Source organism: Phyllobates terribilis, unplaced genomic scaffold (assembly GCF_046119375.1).
Source record: "Phyllobates terribilis strain yellow unplaced genomic scaffold, ASM4611937v1 Scaffold_9__5_contigs__length_417890890, whole genome shotgun sequence".
Classification (NCBI taxonomy): Eukaryota; Metazoa; Chordata; class Amphibia; order Anura; family Dendrobatidae; genus Phyllobates; species Phyllobates terribilis.
Window position 1 is genome coordinate 58,848,769 of NW_027362769.1, and position 18,724 is coordinate 58,867,492.

The window sequence follows — 18,724 nt, forward strand, 5'->3', positions numbered from 1 at the left end:
GGGGTCTTTACTCCTCTGTTATATCTTGTCCCGATTTTCAGGTCCCACTCTTCCATATATACTTTGTCATTTTTCTTCACATGTTAAGACCTCTAATCCCATGTGGGACATTTATACTTACTTCTACGTCTGGTAAACATTAGGTGGTCATTGTTTTTGTGTAGCACAGGCTATTATTGGTTGTTTATACTGGAAATATCACACTACAAGGATGTTATTTGGGTTATCTGTTGCATAATGGGTACTTTGCATTCTTGCAATGCCTCATAGATTTATTTATTTATAAATCCACACATTTATCTACATTTGATTATTACTTTCCAAGCCTTTATCATCATCTCATGTCAACACTGTTTTGAACTGTGGTCCATATTTTTTCTGAGATATATATTTACTGTGCTATCCTCTATCAACAGTGTTCTAAATTGTGATATATTTTGTAAGTGGGGTTCTCTGTTTATTGTCACCATTTGAACATCGGAGAAGAGTTGTTAGTCCTGTTATCGACACACCTGGTGTATTAATATGCAGCCTTCTGGCTTTTTAACTGTTTAATTGTGTGCCATAAATTGTTCTTGTATCAAAATAAAGTATTTATATTTCTCATTTGGTGATCCCAGCTTTCATGCATACTTCTTTTCTTCTTAAAGAGATTGTCCACGACTTTTTAATTGATGACCTCTCCTTAGGATAGGTCAGAAATGTGTGATCAGCCGCAGTCCAACACCCAAACCCCCCGCTGATCAGCTGTTATCGGTGTCAGTGGCCGCCAGTACTCACTTGCCAAGCTGTTCCTTCTGGTAGTGGCTGCCGCAGGGTACTACACACCCTCCGATTCAAATCAATAGGAGGCGGATGTGCAGTACCCTGTGATGGCCATTATCAGAAGATGACCTACTCCGCAAGTGAGCGATCAGACATTGATGACCTATCCCAAGGATAGGTCATCAATGAAAAAGTAGTGGACAACCTCTTTAATTAATTTTTGACCCAGTTTTGTGAGAACAAGTGACTCGCCCCCTGGGCCAGTGCTGTAGTGCGGCGCGCGGGGGTTACCCGGAGCCGGATCCGAAGGGGGTAGTAGTCTTCGTGTGGCGGTGACCCGGTCCGTGCCCAGGGTGGTCAAACTAAGTGGCAGTTATTGGTATGATGGTATTAGTGTCCGACTACGCCACCCGTTGATTTGCGGTCGCAAGGCCGCCACTGCAAAACAGTCCGCTGAGGCCGATGGTATATATGTGCAGCTATGGTGGTATAACCCCCAACGGGAGAGGTATAGCCTCAGGGCAGCTGGTGCGGGTGAAGGGAGTGGTAGTAAGAGCGTCCCGGTACCTATGGTGCTGGTGGTGCGATGGAACACAGAGACTGATTGCAGTTTTCAATGCTTTACTCACAGTTGTTATTAACGTCAGTCCTGCAGGTGATGACGACCCGAGCCATGCTGCGTCCACCAGGTACGGGGCTCGACCAACCCCCAGGCAGTTCCAGAGTGTGACCTTGAACTCCTTTCCCCGTTCCTTTCTCTGGCCGTCCCCACTAGGGACCCACCCATGTCCAGCTTCCTCGGGCCTTCTGGTGGCGAAACCTTTCTCCGGTCTCCCTGACCCTATGTGGCATGCCTTCGTGGTGAGTGTAGTGAGTGGTCGCACCATGACGTGGCCACGTCCTCCGGTTCCTGGCTGAGGATAAGTGGCCTCCACCAGTTTGGGATCCGGTACCCTGATCTGCCAACCCTTCACCCGCTGACTCCTAGCGTGTTCGGGTTCCTTCTTGCTTCATGTCTCTGGGCCTTTTCTTATGTTTCATTCTTTCCTTGCTTCTTGTTCCTTTCTTCTTCACTCTTGCTCCCTCCAGGGGCAGCACCCAGACAGGGCTGCTGCTCCCTGTCACTCCTCTTCTCACTCTTCTTCTGTCTGACTGAACTGAACTCACTCCTAAGATGGTGCCCACCTTTTATACTCCCTCTGACACCCGAGCCCAGGTGATTAGCAACCAATGGGCTCCTTCCTATGCCCAGAAACCCGCCCCTATCTGCTCCTACACCACTGGGTTTTCCTCCCCCTCCCCACTCCAGCCAGGAACAGAAGCTGTCGTACCTGCACATCTTTCTAGTGGGAGTACCGTCGGTCTGTTCCTCGGAAATGGGGTGTGTGTGGTGCATGCAGCTAACTGAGTTCTAGTCCACACTCCATCCTTACCCGGGAGTGGAATACCACACCTCTGGTTCGAGGTGCAATACCCCTGTAGCAGCCGAGCCCTCGGGGTGCTACACAAGCTCATTTGTGTGTTATTTGTATATGTTTTTTGTTTGTTACACGTTTTTGTTTTCACCGTTTTCTTTGATGCATTTTTAATTACAAAAATGCCCCAAAAATGACTTGATGCTTTTTTTAACACCAGTTGAAAAAAATCACGAACGTGCACTAAAAAAGTTTTCTCATTTAAATGAATGGGACACTCAAATCAAGTCAGTGTCCAACAGAAAAGAAGAACAATGTAAACTTACCTCCTTTAGCGGTGCCGTTCCAGCGATGTCAGAACAAATGTTTTCAGTGATTGATTCGCACTGTTATGTCATGTGAACACTGAAGTCAATAAGCTTCTCATCAATATTCCGTCAGACACTAAATAGCAAGGCCACGGTCCTACGTTCAGTATTCGGTCAGTATTTGTAAGCCATAATCAGGAGTGGGTGATAAATACAGAAGTGGTGACGTGTTTCTATTATACTTTTCCTCTGATTGTTCCACTCCTGGTTTTGGCTTACAAATACTGAGGTAAAAGACTCACCAGATACTCAATATGTGCACGTGGCCTAAAGGTTGCAGTCGGTGAATGACTACTGATTGGCTGCAGCGCTCATGTCACATAACAATGTCATGCAACCACCAAGAGACTCGGCACAAACATCGCTGGAACGGCGCTGGTCCAGGAGGTGAGTATAACATTTTCTTTTTTACTGGGGGCACATGGGCATTTAAGAAGAGGCTGTTCAACTAGTGGACAACCCCTTTAAATGTATTGAAAACTATTTTCCCCACCACCATTACAGCTGGCACAGTGGATATCACCAACTTTTCCTGAGTCCAGAATGGCAAATCTGCCTGGATATAAAATAAACATTATAATAATATAAAACTTAACACCATACGCCTTTCTGAATATGTAAAATGAGGCAGCTTCTCAGGACTCCGGGAAAGATGAATGTTACAAGCTGTGGAGGCTGAGCTGCTGCCATCCAGCTTTCTCCTACATTGCTATGTGTATACATGGCAGTGACATATTATTGCCACTGTGCGTATTTATTTCATGCTGTATTTCCTAGCATACTCGGTAACCATGGTTACTGCACACAGCCCCTGCACTTCCGGTCCTCTCTAGTTGTGGCTCCCCGGCTGCAGACGCCAGTGACATTAGTTCCGGGGTACTTCTTGTGCCCGCTGCTCTCCGGCATCATGCGCTCTCTTGCCGGCTTCTTCCTGGTGTTTGGCTGCGCCACCTTCTACCTGTACGTCCTGAGCACCCGCCTGCGCCCGGGCCGAGGACAGGAGGCTGAGAGGTGGGCACTGGGAGTGGGGGGCTACTGGCAGTGTGCGGAGGGGGCACTTCTGTTGTAATGAAGTGACAAGTGTATGTACCGGTGAGAGGACAGCGGTCAGCGTGTGGGGAGAGGCAGGCTGCTGTCAGTCAGCGTGTGGGGAGAGGCAGGCAGCTGTCAGTCAGTGTGTGGGGAGAGGCAGGCGGCTGTCAGTCAGCGTGTGGGGAGAGGCAGGCGGCTGTCAGTCAGCGTGTGGGGAGAGGCAGGCGGCTGTCAGCCAGCGTGTGGGGAGAGGCAGGCGGCTGTCAGTCAGCGTGTGGGGAGAGGCAGGCGGCTGTCAGTCAGCGTGTGGGGAGAGGCAGGCGGCTGTCAGTCAGCGTGTGGGGAGAGGCAGGCGGCTGTCAGTCAGCGTGTGGGGAGAGGCAGGCGGCTGTCAGTCAGCGTGTGGGGAGAGGCAGGCGGCTGTCAGCCAGCGTGTGGGGAGGGGCAGGCGGCTGTCAGTCAGCGTGTGGGGAGAGGCAGGCGGCTGTCAGTCAGCGCGTGGGGAGAGGCAGGCGGCTGTCAGTCAGCGCGTGGGGAGAGGCAGGCGGCTGTCAGTCAGCGCGTGGGGAGAGGCAGGCGGCTGTCAGTCAGCGCGTGGGGAGAGGCAGGCGGCTGTCAGTCAGCGCGTGGGGAGAGGCAGGCGGCTGTCAGCCAGCGCGTGGGGAGAGGCAGGCGGCTGTCAGCCAGCGCGTGGGGAGAGGCAGGCGGCTGTCAGCCAGCGCGTGGGGAGAGGCAGGCGGCTGTCAGCCAGCGCGTGGGGAGAGGCAGGCGGCTGTCAGTCAGCGCGTGGGGAGAGGCAGGCGGCTGTCAGTCAGCGCGTGGGGAGAGGCAGGCGGCTGTCAGTCAGCGCGTGGGGAGAGGCAGGCGGCTGTCAGTCAGCGCGTGGGGAGAGGCAGGCGGCTGTCAGTCAGCGCGTGGGGAGAGGCAGGCGGCTGTCAGCCAGCGCGTGGGGAGAGGCAGGCGGCTGTCAGCCAGCGCGTGGGGAGAGGCAGGCGGCTGTCAGCCAGCGCGTGGGGAGAGGCAGGCGGCTGTCAGCCAGCGCGTGGGGAGAGGCAGGCGGCTGTCAGCCAGCGCGTGGGGAGAGGCAGGCGGCTGTCAGCCAGCGCGTGGGGAGAGGCAGGCGGCTGTCAGCCAGCGCGTGGGGAGAGGCAGGCGGCTGTCAGCCAGCATGTGGGGAGAGGCAGGCGGCTGTCAGCCAGCGTGTGGGGAGAGGCAGGCAGCTGTCAGTCAGTGGCTGTCATGGTGATTGGTCATAGTAATGACTGTGGAGGTGTAATAAATCCTCGCTGACACGTGTATTGTCCATGATGTAGTAATTCCGGTTACGTTTATTATTGAGGTCGTGGCGAGGTCGGTCATGATGTGTAGGGAGCGATCGCTTCCCATCTGGTCTGATCTCTAATAATAGCGATTGCTTCACACATTGATGAGAGAGTAGAAGGGGTTTTCCATCCTAGGACAAACTTCCGGTAAGCAGTGCTGCTTGCCGACTATTAACAGTGTGTAATATACTCACTGTTAGGATGTGATTTGCCAATCTCGCTTTTCATCCGCTTCATTCTGTCCTATTTAGAGAAGCGGGTGAGAATCTATCCTGCTTGTACCTGCCGTTGTGTAAATTGCTTAATGCTGTCATGTGATATCAGATCCAAATCCTAACAGTGTGATCATTGCCGACTGTTAGTGTTTGATTAGTTGCACTGTTTTCTCAAAATTTTCCCTGGGGTGGAAACCACATTTAATGCTGACTATGATAGGAAAGTGTCAGAACACACAGTAGATCAGAGTATAGGGCTGCAGAGCTGTCTCTGTGCTCGTACTGAGCAAAGTCTACTGCCAAAAGTGCCAACAATGGACACCTAAGCGTCCAAACTGCAGCACAGGACAATAGAAGAAGGTGGTCGGCTCGGAGGACACACATTGTGTTTTACATCATCTGGACTTACGGGTGCATGTCCATTGCATAACTTTGGGAAGAGATGGCACCAGAAAAAGACAAGCCTGCAGAGATGGTGTGATGCCCTTGGCACTGATCTACGGGGACACCATGGATCCTGGCATTCCGCCGGCTACGCACACCTGGTACACTGCTTCATGGCAATGCCTAATGACAGTGGCCTCAGGATGAATCGTCCTATCACACTACATGACATTTTTCAGGAATGTTTTGAGAAATATGACAAAAGATTTGAAGTATTAACTCTTCTCCCAAATTCCCCAGATTTCTAGTTGATCCAGTATGTGTAGGATATAGTGTAAAAGCCTGTAGAGGCCCCACCTCACCACATACAGGACCAAAAGGATGTGCTGGTACCACGGCGTCAGACACCACAGGACTCTCGGAGGCAGACCTATGGCTACCCCGTGTGTCTATAATACAGTGCTCCTAGTAGAACATAAGCATTCTGATCAGATTGGGGGCATCCATCTAAGACCGGTTTAATTTGTAAGAAGCCGCTGAACTTGTGCTCTAATTACTGCTGTCAAAGTCCATTATCAACTGAGCGAGAGACAAACATGAGAACGATCCAAAGTCCATGCAGTAAAGAACAGCCCTCTTACCCGTCTAACACTGATCTGTAGACCGTTCTTCTATGATATAAATATTGAAACAATTTTAAGGGATATTTAAGCTTTTTAAATAGCTCTAATGCTCAGTGAAGTCGACTTGTGGTGTCTCTGTACTCCGATCCTCTCTGTGTGTGCAACACTGGACGGCGCTCCCTGCACTACACCACTGAGCGTTATGGCCTCCAAGAAGTCTGTGGATGCCATGTCACAGGCCCTTACACAGCTGTATGGGCCCCGATACCGAGGGACTACGACTATGCGTTCATCTCTTATGGCAAACAAAATATTTGTCTTTTATACAAAAAAAAAACTGCTGGAGAACGATGTATTTTGGAACAAACCGCAGGTTGAAGGTGAGTTTATTTCAGAGGAACTTCAATAGGACCATTTATATCACTGGTGTCCCCAAAATAAATGTATCGGGTAACCTGTATAGTCGCAGACATGAAAGCCATGCAGATAACATGGTGTGGCGTATCCAAAGCTAAGTTTAGCAAGTGCGTGTGTGTGAAATCAGATAGCAATTTACTTGTCGTGTATTAAAGGGAGGGGGAGATAATCTGTGCACTACATACATAGACTGCGCCAGGAGGTCAGGTCACTAGATGAAATTACTACAGCAATCGTACTAATGCAAGAAAATGTATAGAAAATGGTTTCCTCTGATTTCTGTGTAATTTCTTAGGTCAGATTTGCTTCACTTCGCTTATGTTCCATCGGATTGTCATTGTTTTTGGCTGGAAGAATAATGCAGCCGTCTACACTACTACACTGCACTACCCTACAGGTGTGCATATGCTCATGAGCATTCTCTTTTTTTCTATTATCTCCAACACCTGCTTAACACCCTAATTTTACATGGCTGTGCATCCACCACTTTTACCGCCTACACAACTCTACCAAGTAACATGAAAAAATACAATTAAGTCTGTTAGATGCTGTTACGTTTAGTTTTTGGCATGGATTCAGCACCAAATTGTGCACAACAATCTGTATCCCGTGTATGTGAATGGCTTTCCACTTGCCACTTATTCCTGCACATTCTGCATGGACAACTTGGTGGATTTCCCCATTAAATTGTGATTGTCCTAATGTGAATCCTCTGTACCTTCACATAGAGATAGTAGTAGGAAAATACTCTTTGGATTTCAATTATGCAAATTTGACAGGTGTGAACGTAAAGCCCCTGTACACATTAGATTTGTCCCATGAACCAGCCAATGCCAGCGAGACCATCTAATATATAGGGTGAATTTTGTTCCTCCTTTACCCGGTAATGTCAGAGGAGAGAAGGATCGGGTGCGATCTCCCTGAGAATCTGCCTCCAGAGCTTATTGTAAATGAAAGGGAGAGTTACCGTTGTGAGACATGTAGATAGGAGAGCAGACTGTCAGTCATTACATGTCTCACATTGGTAACACTCCCTTTTTATATAAAATAATCTCTGGGGGCAGATTCTCAGGGAGATAAGTGGCCAGCCCATAGATCTTAACAGCTCATTTACATATTAAGAAAAACTTGATTTTTTTTCTAAAACATCAGATCATAGATAGCAAGGTTTTATTCAGCTTCCTATGACCCCTTTAGATGGCTTAGGAGGGTGAATCCTACTGACAGATTCCCTATAAAGAGTAACCACTGTTTTATTTTTTTCCCCCATAAATCATTAGTGCAAGTGAAAATAAGAAACTTTGTAATATATCTCATTAGAAAAATGTGTTTCTTTCTCCTCCTGGACCGATCATTCATTCTCAAAATTCTCAATTCGTAGGTAAAATGTGTATTCAGTGAAGACAGATTTTCCCATCAATGAGATAGGAGATGGCAGTTGGTGCTCATAACGTTATATGGGGAATGTAACTGTCATTTCAGGAGTTGCAGGATAATGTCTGAGTCTGCCTGTAGCTCCTCCCGCCTCCTCCTGCCTCTTCCCATCGCCATAGAACTTTATGAGCACCAACTGTCATCTCCTATCTCAGTAATGGGAAAATCTGTCTTCACTGAAAACACATTTTACCCATGATTTGAGAGTGAAATATCAGAACAGGAGGAAGAAAAAGCAGATTTCTCTGATAAAATATATTACAACACTAGGTTGTTTTCCAACTTCAGTGAAAAGAGTAAAATGGGAAATAGTTTTATTTGGGATCTACACTTCATTTCTTGCTTTTTGTCCAGTGGTGGTGCTGCCAGTGTCCCTCATATCTGCAGTGAGCACATTTCCTTCTCATGCTGTTCTTTCTGTCGCCATTACAGGTCTTTGGTGTTTCCTTCAGATCTAGATGAGCTTCGTGAATTGGCTGACTTCTTGCAGGACTATAAGAGGGAGCACCAGTCATATGTCACCCTCCTATTCTGTAGCGCATACTTGTATAAGCAAAGCTTCGCCATCCCAGGATCCAGCTTTCTGGTAGGTGAAATTAGATTTATTACCATAAATCCTCTAGTTATCTATTTGTCTGTCTCTTTCTTTTGCTAGTAATGTAATAATTTTACAGTAAAGGCTGGCATTTTAACTCCTTACCACCAAAGCCAGTTTTGACTTTCCTGGCGGAACCAAAATTTTCAAATCTGACACGTCACTTTTTGTTGTAATATGTTTGGAAAGTTTCTGCATATCCCAGTCATTCTCAGATTGTGTTTTCATGACACATTGTACTTTGTTACTGATAAAATTGATATGTAAATCAATTTGTTTTACATATGAAAATTTCTGAAATTTGCCAAAAATTTAGAAAAACTCACAATTTTCAAACTTGGATTTTGTTAAAACAGTCGCATCATACAAAATAGTTACATGACATTTACCATATGACTACTTTACTGCGGTATGATTTTTCAAATTTCCTTTTACTAGCAAGTGCATGTAGTCATGATGGGCACACACCATTTGATGGACAAGTGTTCAGCCTGTTATTTCTCTGAACCCCCGGGCAGGTGCCCCCTCTGCTTGGCTGTGCGATCATGTATTCCTAGAGGCAAATAGGCTGCTGTCAGACACCTCTGGATTATCTTTCCTAAGAACAAAGGATTGGCTATGTTGAAATCTAGCCAGTCCAATCTTTCTTTCCTGGATACTCCAATACACATTAGATGGTCCTTCCAAAATAAATAATAGCATTATACAGGATTGGGATCCCCATTTACAACAATGAAGCTGTAATATAATATTTACTATCGTGATTACTTGTTTAATACTTTAACCCTTTGTGTCTTTCCAGAACCTGCTAGCTGGAGCGTTATTTGGCCCATGGATGGGACTGTTTCTTTGCTGCACACTGACGTCCATTGGTGCCACATTCTGTTACTTACTGTCTCAAGCATTTGGCAAGCAGATTTTAACCATGTATTTCCCTGAGAAGATCTCCATGATGCAGAATAAGGTCCCTGTCCCATTACCTGATTTGATTTCTTTTTTTCTTTTTATATCCTTGACGTCACCTGTATTTTTCTTTCATTCCATTTAAATGTCTATTAATTTTTATACCACATGTGAGCAATCATATTGTCACGTCATGTATTTTCACTATTGCTAATGACATTGCGTTGGAGGTCTCTGGCAATACAACAATAGCTATTGGGTTTTCTAGCAAAATCTAGAATCTTTGTGGACACCTTAAAATATATATTTCACTGTTAATTTGGGAAGTGGGGGATACATCCTTTGTGATCGTTACCATTAATATATAAATGCGTGGAAGAAAAGATCGGTCTACTGAAAATATCACTGTTAAATGGGTTATTCACTACTGGACAACCCCTTATTAATGTGCCGGAGAAGGTGGGAAAAAATTTGACACTCACTCCCAGACCAGTGCTGCTCCTCGGTACTCAAAATAGTGTCCCCTTGCTGGTCCTTTGTTACCAACATCCGGTGTAAAGCACTGCAATCATTCAGTGTTAACTGATTGACTGCAGCGCTCATATGACGCCCACACTGGATGTTCAGCAGAATGTCGGGGGGTGCAGTGCCGGGTACCGAGGAGTAGCACCAATCCAGTAGGTGAATTTTGAATTATTTTTTTTTTATATACACTGCTCACAAAAAATAAAGGGAACACTCAAATAACACATCCTAAATCTGAATGAATGAAATATTCTTATTGAATACTTTGTTCTGTACAAAGTTGAATGTGCTGACAACAAAATCACACAAAAATCATCAATGGAAATCAAATTTATTAACCAATGGAGGCCTGGATTTGGAGTCACCCCCAAAATTAAAGTGGAAAAACACACTACAGGCTGATCCAACTTTGATATAATGTCCTTAAAACAAGTCAAAATGAGGCTCAATATTGTGTGTGGCCTCCACGTGCCTGTATGACCTCCCTACAACGCCTGGGCATGCTCCTGATGAGGTTGTGGATGGTCTCCTGTGGGATCCCCTCCCAGACCTGGACTAAAGCATCCGCCAACTCCTGGACAGTCTGTGGTGCAACGTGACGTTGGTGGATGGAGCGAGACATGATGTCCCAGATGTGCTCAATCGGATTCAGGTCTGGGGAACGGGTGGGCCAGTCCATAGCTTCAATGCCTTCATCTTGCAGGAACTGCTGACACACTCCAGCCACATGAGGTCTGGCATTGTCCTGCATTAGGAGGAACCCAGGGCCAACCGCACCAGCATATGGTCTCACAAGGGGTCTGAGGATCTCATCTCGGTACCTAATGGCAGTCAGGCTACCTCTGGCGAGCACATGGAGGGCTGTGCGGCCCTCTGAAGAAATGCCACCCCACACCATTACTGACCCACTGCCAAACCGGTCATGCTGAAGGATGTTGCAGGCAGCAGATCGCTCTCCACGGCGTCTCCAGACTCTGTCACATGTGCTCAGTGTGAACCTGCTTTCATCTGTGAAGCGCACAGGGCACCAGTGGCGACTTTGCCAATCCTGGTGTTCTGTGGCAAATGCCAAGCGTCCTGCACGGTGTTGGGCTGTGAGCACAACCCCCATCTGTGGACGTCGGGCCCTCATACCACCCTCATGGAGTCGGTTTCTAACCGTTTGTGCAGACACATGCACATTTGTGGCCTGCTGGAAGTCATTTGGAAGGGCTCTGGCAGTGCTCCTCCTGTTCCTCCTTGCACAAAGGCGGAGGTAGCGGTCCTGCTGCTGGGTTGTTGCCCTCCTGTGGCTCCCTCCACGTCTCCTGGTGTACTGGCCTGTCTCCTGGTAGCTCCTCCAGCCTCTGGACACTACGCTGACAGACACACCAAACCTTCTTGCCACAGCTCGCATTGATGTGCCATCCTGGATGAGCTGCACTACTGAGCAACTTCTGTGGGTTGTAGGGTCCGTCTCATGCTACCACGAGTGTGAAAGCACAACCAACATTCAAGAGTGACCAAAACATCAGCCAGAAAGCATTGTTACTGAGATGTGGTCTGTGGTCCCCACCTGGAGAACCACTCCTTTATTGAGTGTGTCTTGATAATTGCCAATAATTTCCATCTATTGTCTATTCCATTTTCACAACAGCACGTGAAATTGATTGTCAATCAGTGTTGCTTCCTCAGTGGACAGTTTGATTTCACAGAAGTTTGATTTACTTGGAGTTATATTCTGTTAAGTTTAAGTGTTCCCTTTATTTTTTTGAGCAGTGTACATCTCCTTGGACCCATAATGAAAGAAGACCTGTTACCAAGTCTAAAGTGGACATTTGTTTACTGTTATCTTATTTTTGCTACACCTCTGAGTATTCTGTTCTTGATTTTTTTTTTTTTCTGTCTTTAAATGTGTCATACATTTCTAGAGATCTGAGTCTTTTTATTTGCTATTAATATTTATGATGTTTGCCAAGGCGGCGTGGATCACAGGAATCTCTGGGGGCGTGTCTTTAGGCTGCACTGTACAATTACCCTTAGTAAAGACCATAAATAGTAGCACCAAATCAAAAGGCCTATATTTCTGCAATTGTATGGCAAATGAAAAAAAAAAAAACCCAAGCAGAAAAAAAATAAAACCGAAAAATTGTCCACTTTTGACCTGATGACAGATCCTTTTTAAGGGTTGTCCTTTGATAAATAACCCCTAGAAAGGTTTAAAATAGTTTTTATTTATGCTTTTTTGTCTTTTGTGTAGATTGAGGTAAACCGTAGCGGCTTGTTCTTTTTCCTTCTTTTCCTGCGGTTGTTCCCAATGACGCCCAACTGGTTCCTGAACCTCTCTTCGCCCATCTTGAACATCCCAGTAGGACAGTTTTTCTTCTCGGTCCTCATTGGTATGTGAGCATTGATTCATTGTCAAAAATATGTTTGCAGATAATTTACAAAATCCTGAACCAAGTAGTCACCTTGCGTTGCTTTACCCCTAGGTCTCCTGCCCTACAACTTTATCTGTGTCCAGACGGGCTCTATTTTATCAAAGATCAAGACTCTGGATGACATGTTTTCTTGGGGAACACTACTGAAGTTACTGGCTATAGCGCTTTTTGCCCTCATCCCTGGCACCATTGTCAAGAAGTTGAGTCACCACAAGCTGGGGCTGGAAGAGAAAGAACACATGATGAACGGCAGAAAAGCCACGTGAAGACTTCTCCTTTAGATCAGAATCCTTATTTTAAAGAATCTCCGAGGCACTAATGAAATAATCTTGTATTTTTATCTACAGACAGATGATCACGTCTCTTACTGTATGGATTTCGCAATGGATCTTTTTGTGTGAAATCAGGTATTAGCATCTCGTGTATGGAAAAGCTTCAATACGAAAAGTCTTAAATCTCCTATAGGCTGTCAGAGCCAATCAGTCATTTTTTAAATACTTGTTTATATTTTGGTAAGAATTTGTCAAGTTTGTATATGAATGTATTCTAACTCTTCTCTATCTTATGATCTATTTGATAATGATTTTATACAGGTGTGTCCACGCTAGTGAAAGGGGAAATAGAATTTTGAAGAGGGTCTGTCCTCTGCACTCATTAATTTACAGCATCAAATTATTTTTTGCTCCATGGGTGATACAGGTGCCCATGCATCCACTACACAACCCCCAACCCTACCTCCTGTATCCCTGTGATCATATACTGATGAGTCCACACAAGTCCCCCATGGAGTCTATTCAGAAGGAGGGCTGGAGTGCTCACATGCCATCAGTAACAAACAATGAATGGGCATTTAGAGTGCTTTTTACACTACATGATCGCGGTAGTTAGACAATCACCAGTCGGCAGTTGTTTAATAGATTGCACTTCCAATACCCACAGAAGGATTGGTAATAGAGTGTTTTGTGCGTATTGACTGCATTGTTCTCGGCAGCACATTTCCTGTTTACACAGCCAAGAACAATGGTTTTTAAGTACCTTTAAAAATTATTTCACCCCACAAAAAACTTTTTGCTCGTTCGTCAGGGGATTTGCATCTGCTGATTATCGGGCAGCGTTGCTGGGAATGCTTATTCATGATTATTGGCCAGTGTATATGCACCCCTAAGCATTGTGTTTGGTAGATGGGCGATGAAGTAAATATCTGCGTCAGTGGACTGATTCTATTTAGGGTGGTTTCACACATCCTACAATGCAAGTATAGAATGTGTTACCTGACCATCCGCTGTGACCGGACCCGAACTGAAGAGCCTTATAAGCATATATGAAGCTGGGCCAGATGTCACAGTCCATACTTGGACAGTGAATGTCGGACATGTGAAACTGGCCTTAAAAGAATTATCCAATGGAAGAAAATTATATGGCAATTATGTAAAAACAGGAGACTTACTGATAAACTTGTGCTGCTTGTAGGGTGTGATTCAATGTGTAATACTGATGTACAATGCAAAATTTTATTGTGGTACCGTGTTAGCCAGAAAATTTGATGTAAATACGTTTATGCCCAAAAATGACACAAGTATTCTCGGAGTGATACCTTTATTGGCTAACCATACAGCCATATATATATTTTCTTCTGGTTAGCCAATAAAGGTATCACTCCGAGAATACTTGTGTCATTTTTGGGCATAAACGTATTTACATCAATGTTTAATACGGTGACTTGTCCTCAGACGTTCAGCATATCTTTACAATATGTTGAATCACCGAAACTGGCCCAATTGGGGTCTCACTTCCTTATTGTCAGGGCAGCATCATACCACGTGATCACTAATGGGCTGGCATATTGTTGATGCCGAGGAAGCAAGCCAGCCCCCTTCATCCACAGTGGGATGAGCTAGTATACAGGCGCTGGGGTTAAAGAAGGGGATGATGTGGCAAGTTCAATGCTCTTGATACTACGTGATACTACACACAGTATGCAGAACAATACAGGCGGCACAGAGGGGTTGTAAGTAACACTAAAATATGTTTTTGTCCATCAAAAAGCCCTTGTAGCATTGTATAATGGAGGTTACAAATACTTGCTGGATTTTGTTTTAGGATCCCCAGATAACCCCTTTCTGCATAGTGTCTTATTGTTGTATACCTGAAAGTGAGGACCTGTCAGGTATGATTATTTATTAAGGGTAATCTGTTATCTTTCTAGTCTTTGTATATTAGATGGGAATTTTTGTGCCAATTTTCTGCTTATTGTATTTTACACCTCAGCTGCTATAAACCTATAAGGGTTATTTATGGGGATGTTTTTCTCTTCAGTTGGTGTTTGGTGACAGATATTTCAGCACATTTTATCGTTGTACTGTAGAAACCAACACCGGCTTATAGTGTGGAGACAGAGACTGCTAAATAGCAGGGACTGGAGGGGACTTCACCCCAATTAAGTTGATAAACTGGCAGCTAACGTAAAGGGGGCTTTAATTTTTACTTCTTCTGGATCAACTTAAGAGGAAATCAAAATAATATGTTGTACCTGAAGAAATTGTCTCTTTAAACCTCATCTCAGAGAAATAAGGAAATAAATGTTGTGTCCATGGATTCAGTACTCATACTAGTCTCCTTAGACATACAGACACAATTCCGGTTTGATTATGCTGCCCATTATAATAGCAAATGTTACCAAGAATCCTAGGGTAAGTTTACGTATTGTGGCAAAACTGTAGCTCTGCATCCTCCTGGTAATATATGTATTGCCACACTCATTAGCCATTTTTTTTGACTGTAAAGAAACTATTGAGAAGAAAAGTTTCAAGAAATACTGATTACATCTAAAGTGTTACCTGTAAAATTGTACCAGTAAATAAACGGTGTGTGAGTAGGATTTTATTAAATCTTGCCCACTTTAAAGGGACTCTGTCAGCCCAGAATGACTGTTAAAACCAAGTACAGGTGCTCGGTGCACCCTTGGTGTGACCAAACATTTAAGTTCACCTTCCCACTTACTTGCTATCCCTTGATCTCCGCTTCCCTTTCTTCTTTGATTGACACCTCTAGCTTTAGAGAGACAGAGATAGGCAGGAAGATGCACATGGCCAAGCTATGAGTGCTTGTGCTTTGTTTGAACAGTCATTGTGTGCTGACAGTCCCTGTAAAGGCTTGTGTGCCCTGCTGTAATTTGGCCATAGAACCGCATAGAGGTTCATGGGGGGCTGTACAATATCGCTATATGCCTCAGTTACGGCAACGTTTTGATATTTTTTTCTGTCCGATTTTTTTCACCTGTCTGATAGAAACAAATGGTATAAATAAAAATGGGGCATATGTAGGCATACAGTTTCTATCTATATTATTTTTTTTATTGTTATTATAAGTGGATAGGTTGAATGGCTACAATGGTCACTGAGATGGACTATATCTTTTGGGGTGTTACCAAAGATTAGTTATATTCAAGAAAACCATAATTATAATTTAACTATTACTTCAACTACACCCCCATGTATATTCCACTGCCCTCTGTTTGCACAGAGCATTCTCCCCCAGAAACAATGCTCGCTTCTATTGTGCAAAATTCTCAAAGCCGCCCGTACACATTAGATAAATGTTGGTGGCTCTTGCCAATATAAGGAAGCTTTGGCAAATATTAACGTTTTAATATCATGTGACAAATGGAAGGTACACCTTAAAATAACTGTATTGCTTAAGGGTTATACAGTAAATGAGCTTCTAATTATAATTATTTATAGCCTCATGAGCTTAGCTCTTTGTTCTTTTTAGCATGGCTTTCTACATTTATTTGTTTTAAAACTAAAAAAAAAAGTTAAACATTTATCAGCCACCATGTTCCTCAAGTTGGGGAAAGAGAAACCATTCTTCAGTTTGCACACATTCTGCATATGCCAAAATCTCTATGAATTTTTAGCCCTGATCAAGAAGAACTGACGTCCATTGTCTTCCAGTTTTCTTTGCAGGGTTAGATATCCATACTTATAATGTTGTTTCATACAAAAACAGAAAAGAAGTATGCCAAACAGAGATCACCTATAAATAATCACATTTTATTGAAAATTTAGCAAGCCAAACATATTTTTATATACAATTAAACAAGCCCCAAGGCTATTGACATGCTGAGTATTGCTGTGTATCCGACTGTACAGGAATTGCATGTAGTCAGTTACAGTGGGGACAAATAGGTCTGCCTAGGAACTGTAGACACAGAATTGCAGGACATCAAGACACTTTTCAAATGCAGTTACTGAAATATATATATTATATACAGTACAGACCAAAAGTTTGGCCACACCTTCTCATTTAAAGATTTTTCTGTATTTTCATGACTATGAAAATTGTATATTCACACTGAAGGCATCAAAACTATGAATTAACACATGTGGAATTATATACTTAACAAAAAAGTGTGAAACAACTGAAAATATGTCTTATATTCTAGGTTCTTCTTTTGCTTTGATGACTGCTTTGCACACTCTTGGCATTCTCTTGATGAGCTTCAAGAGGTAGTCACCGGAAATGGTTTTCACTTCACAGGTGTGCCCTGTCAGGTTTAATAAGTGGGATTTATTTCCTTATAAATGGGGTTGGGACCATCAGTTGTGTTGTTCAGAAGTCTGATGGATTCACAGCTGATAGTCCTGCTGAATAGACTGTTAGAATTTGTATTATGGCAAGAAAAAAGATTAGAGACCAGGTCAATGCCACACAGAGTTCTAGCAGCACACACATCTCTACAACAACTGTTAAGAGGAGACTTTGTGCAGCAGGCCTTCATGGTAAAATAGCTGCTAGGAAACCATTGCAGAGGACAGGCAACAAGCAAAAGAGACTTGTTTGGGCTAAAGAACACAAGGAATGGACATTAGACCAGTGGAAATCTGTGCTTTGGTCTGATGAGTCCAAATTTGAGATTTTTGGTTCCAACCACCGTGTCTTTGTGCGACGCATAAACGGTGAATAGATGGACTCTACATGCCTGGTTCCCACCGTGAAGCATGGACGAGGAGGTGTGATGGTGTGGGGGTGCTTTGCTGGTGACACTGTTGGGGATTTATTAAAAATTGAAGGCATACTGAACCAGCATGGCTACCACAGCATCTTGCAGCGGCATGCTATTCCATCCCGTTTGCGTTTAGTTGGACCATCATTTATTTTTCAACCGGACAATGACCCCAAACACACCTCCAGGCTGTGTAAGGGCTATTTGACCAAGAAGGAGAGTGATAGGGTGCTACGCCAGATGACCTGGCCTCCACAGTCACCAGACCTGAACCCAATCGAGATAGTTTGGGGTGAGCTGGACCGCAGAGTGAAGGCAAAAGGGCCAACAAGTGCTAAGCATCTCTGGGAACTCCTTCAAGTTTGTTGGAAGACCATTTCCGGTAACTACCTCTTGGTAGTTGGTCTGTACTAATATATATATATGATCATTAAGATAATTGTTTCCTTTAGAGCAGTGTTTCCAAAACTCCGGTTCTCAGGGCCTCAACACGTCATGTTGTCAGGATTTCCCTAGTATTGCACAGGCGATAGAATTATTATCAAGGCATCAGAAATTGCCGCAGCTTCTCTCACCTTCTTCTGTGCAACACTAAGGAATCCTGAAAACATGATCTGTTGGGGGCTGTGAGAACATGAGTTTGGGAAACACTGATTTAAAGGTTTGTGTCCTACTAGAAAAGACAAGTCTTTTCTGCTAGTCACGTGTTTTGTTTTCTTTTTCTTATAACCTCCTTCACTCTGCCACAACCATAAAATTCTGCCCCAAGACTTCCTACAACCTTGGCTACTGGTGCCAGCAATGGACTAATTTCGAAATTAAAAAAAAACCTGTTCATTTTGGTATGGGCCACATGGAGATTTCCTCTGCGGTGTATTCATTTACATGATTTTCTGTACTTGTGCCTTACAAGTGGTGTTGTTTTATATGCATAACACTGTCAGATGGTTTGCTTTATATTAGTTCTATATGTTGTTCTATCAGAATAAATATATTTTAATATATTGTATTGTGTATGTATGAATAAATCAGTGTTGGCTTATAGTTTTATTTCATGTTCTCCTCTACAAAACCAATTTAAGTGCAACAAATCTTGCCAGTCAGACATCCATCTTTTAGAGGAAACTTGAGAGCTGCATATCATTTATGTTAATCCATTCTATGCCATGCAGGAGAAGGACTATTCTTGCATTACAGCCTGAACAGTGTAAGTGCACACTGTATTTGTGGGCCACTGTTAGACATTTAAGCTCATGATGTATGAAACCTGACAGTGTATACAGTCTTATTGGATTGGCATT

At 44.2% G+C, this 18,724-nt stretch overlaps 1 protein-coding gene across 1 annotated transcript; it reads left to right on the top strand.

The window, feature by feature from the left end:
- Positions 1–3,375: 3,375 nt before the first annotated feature.
- TMEM41A (transmembrane protein 41A) lies at positions 3,376–18,467 on the top strand. The gene is made up of 5 exons (XM_073646522.1): positions 3,376–3,559; positions 8,408–8,561; positions 9,373–9,534; positions 12,238–12,376; positions 12,470–18,467. Exons 1-5 carry the CDS (start codon positions 3,456–3,458, stop codon positions 12,682–12,684), a joined length of 774 nt encoding a protein of 257 aa, XP_073502623.1. The 5' UTR covers positions 3,376–3,455; the 3' UTR covers positions 12,685–18,467.
- The last annotated feature ends 257 nt before the right edge of the window (positions 18,468–18,724 follow it).

Coding starts and splice junctions, on each gene's coding strand:
- TMEM41A (XM_073646522.1), top strand. CDS start 3,456: ATGCGCTCTCTTGCCGGCTTCTTCCTGGTGTTTGGCTGCGCCACCTTC. Junction 8,562..9,372: donor TCCCAGGATCCAGCTTTCTG/GTAGGTGAAATT, acceptor GTGTCTTTCCAG/AACCTGCTAGCTGGAGCGTT. Junction 9,535..12,237: donor TCTCCATGATGCAGAATAAG/GTCCCTGTCCCA, acceptor TCTTTTGTGTAG/ATTGAGGTAAACCGTAGCGG.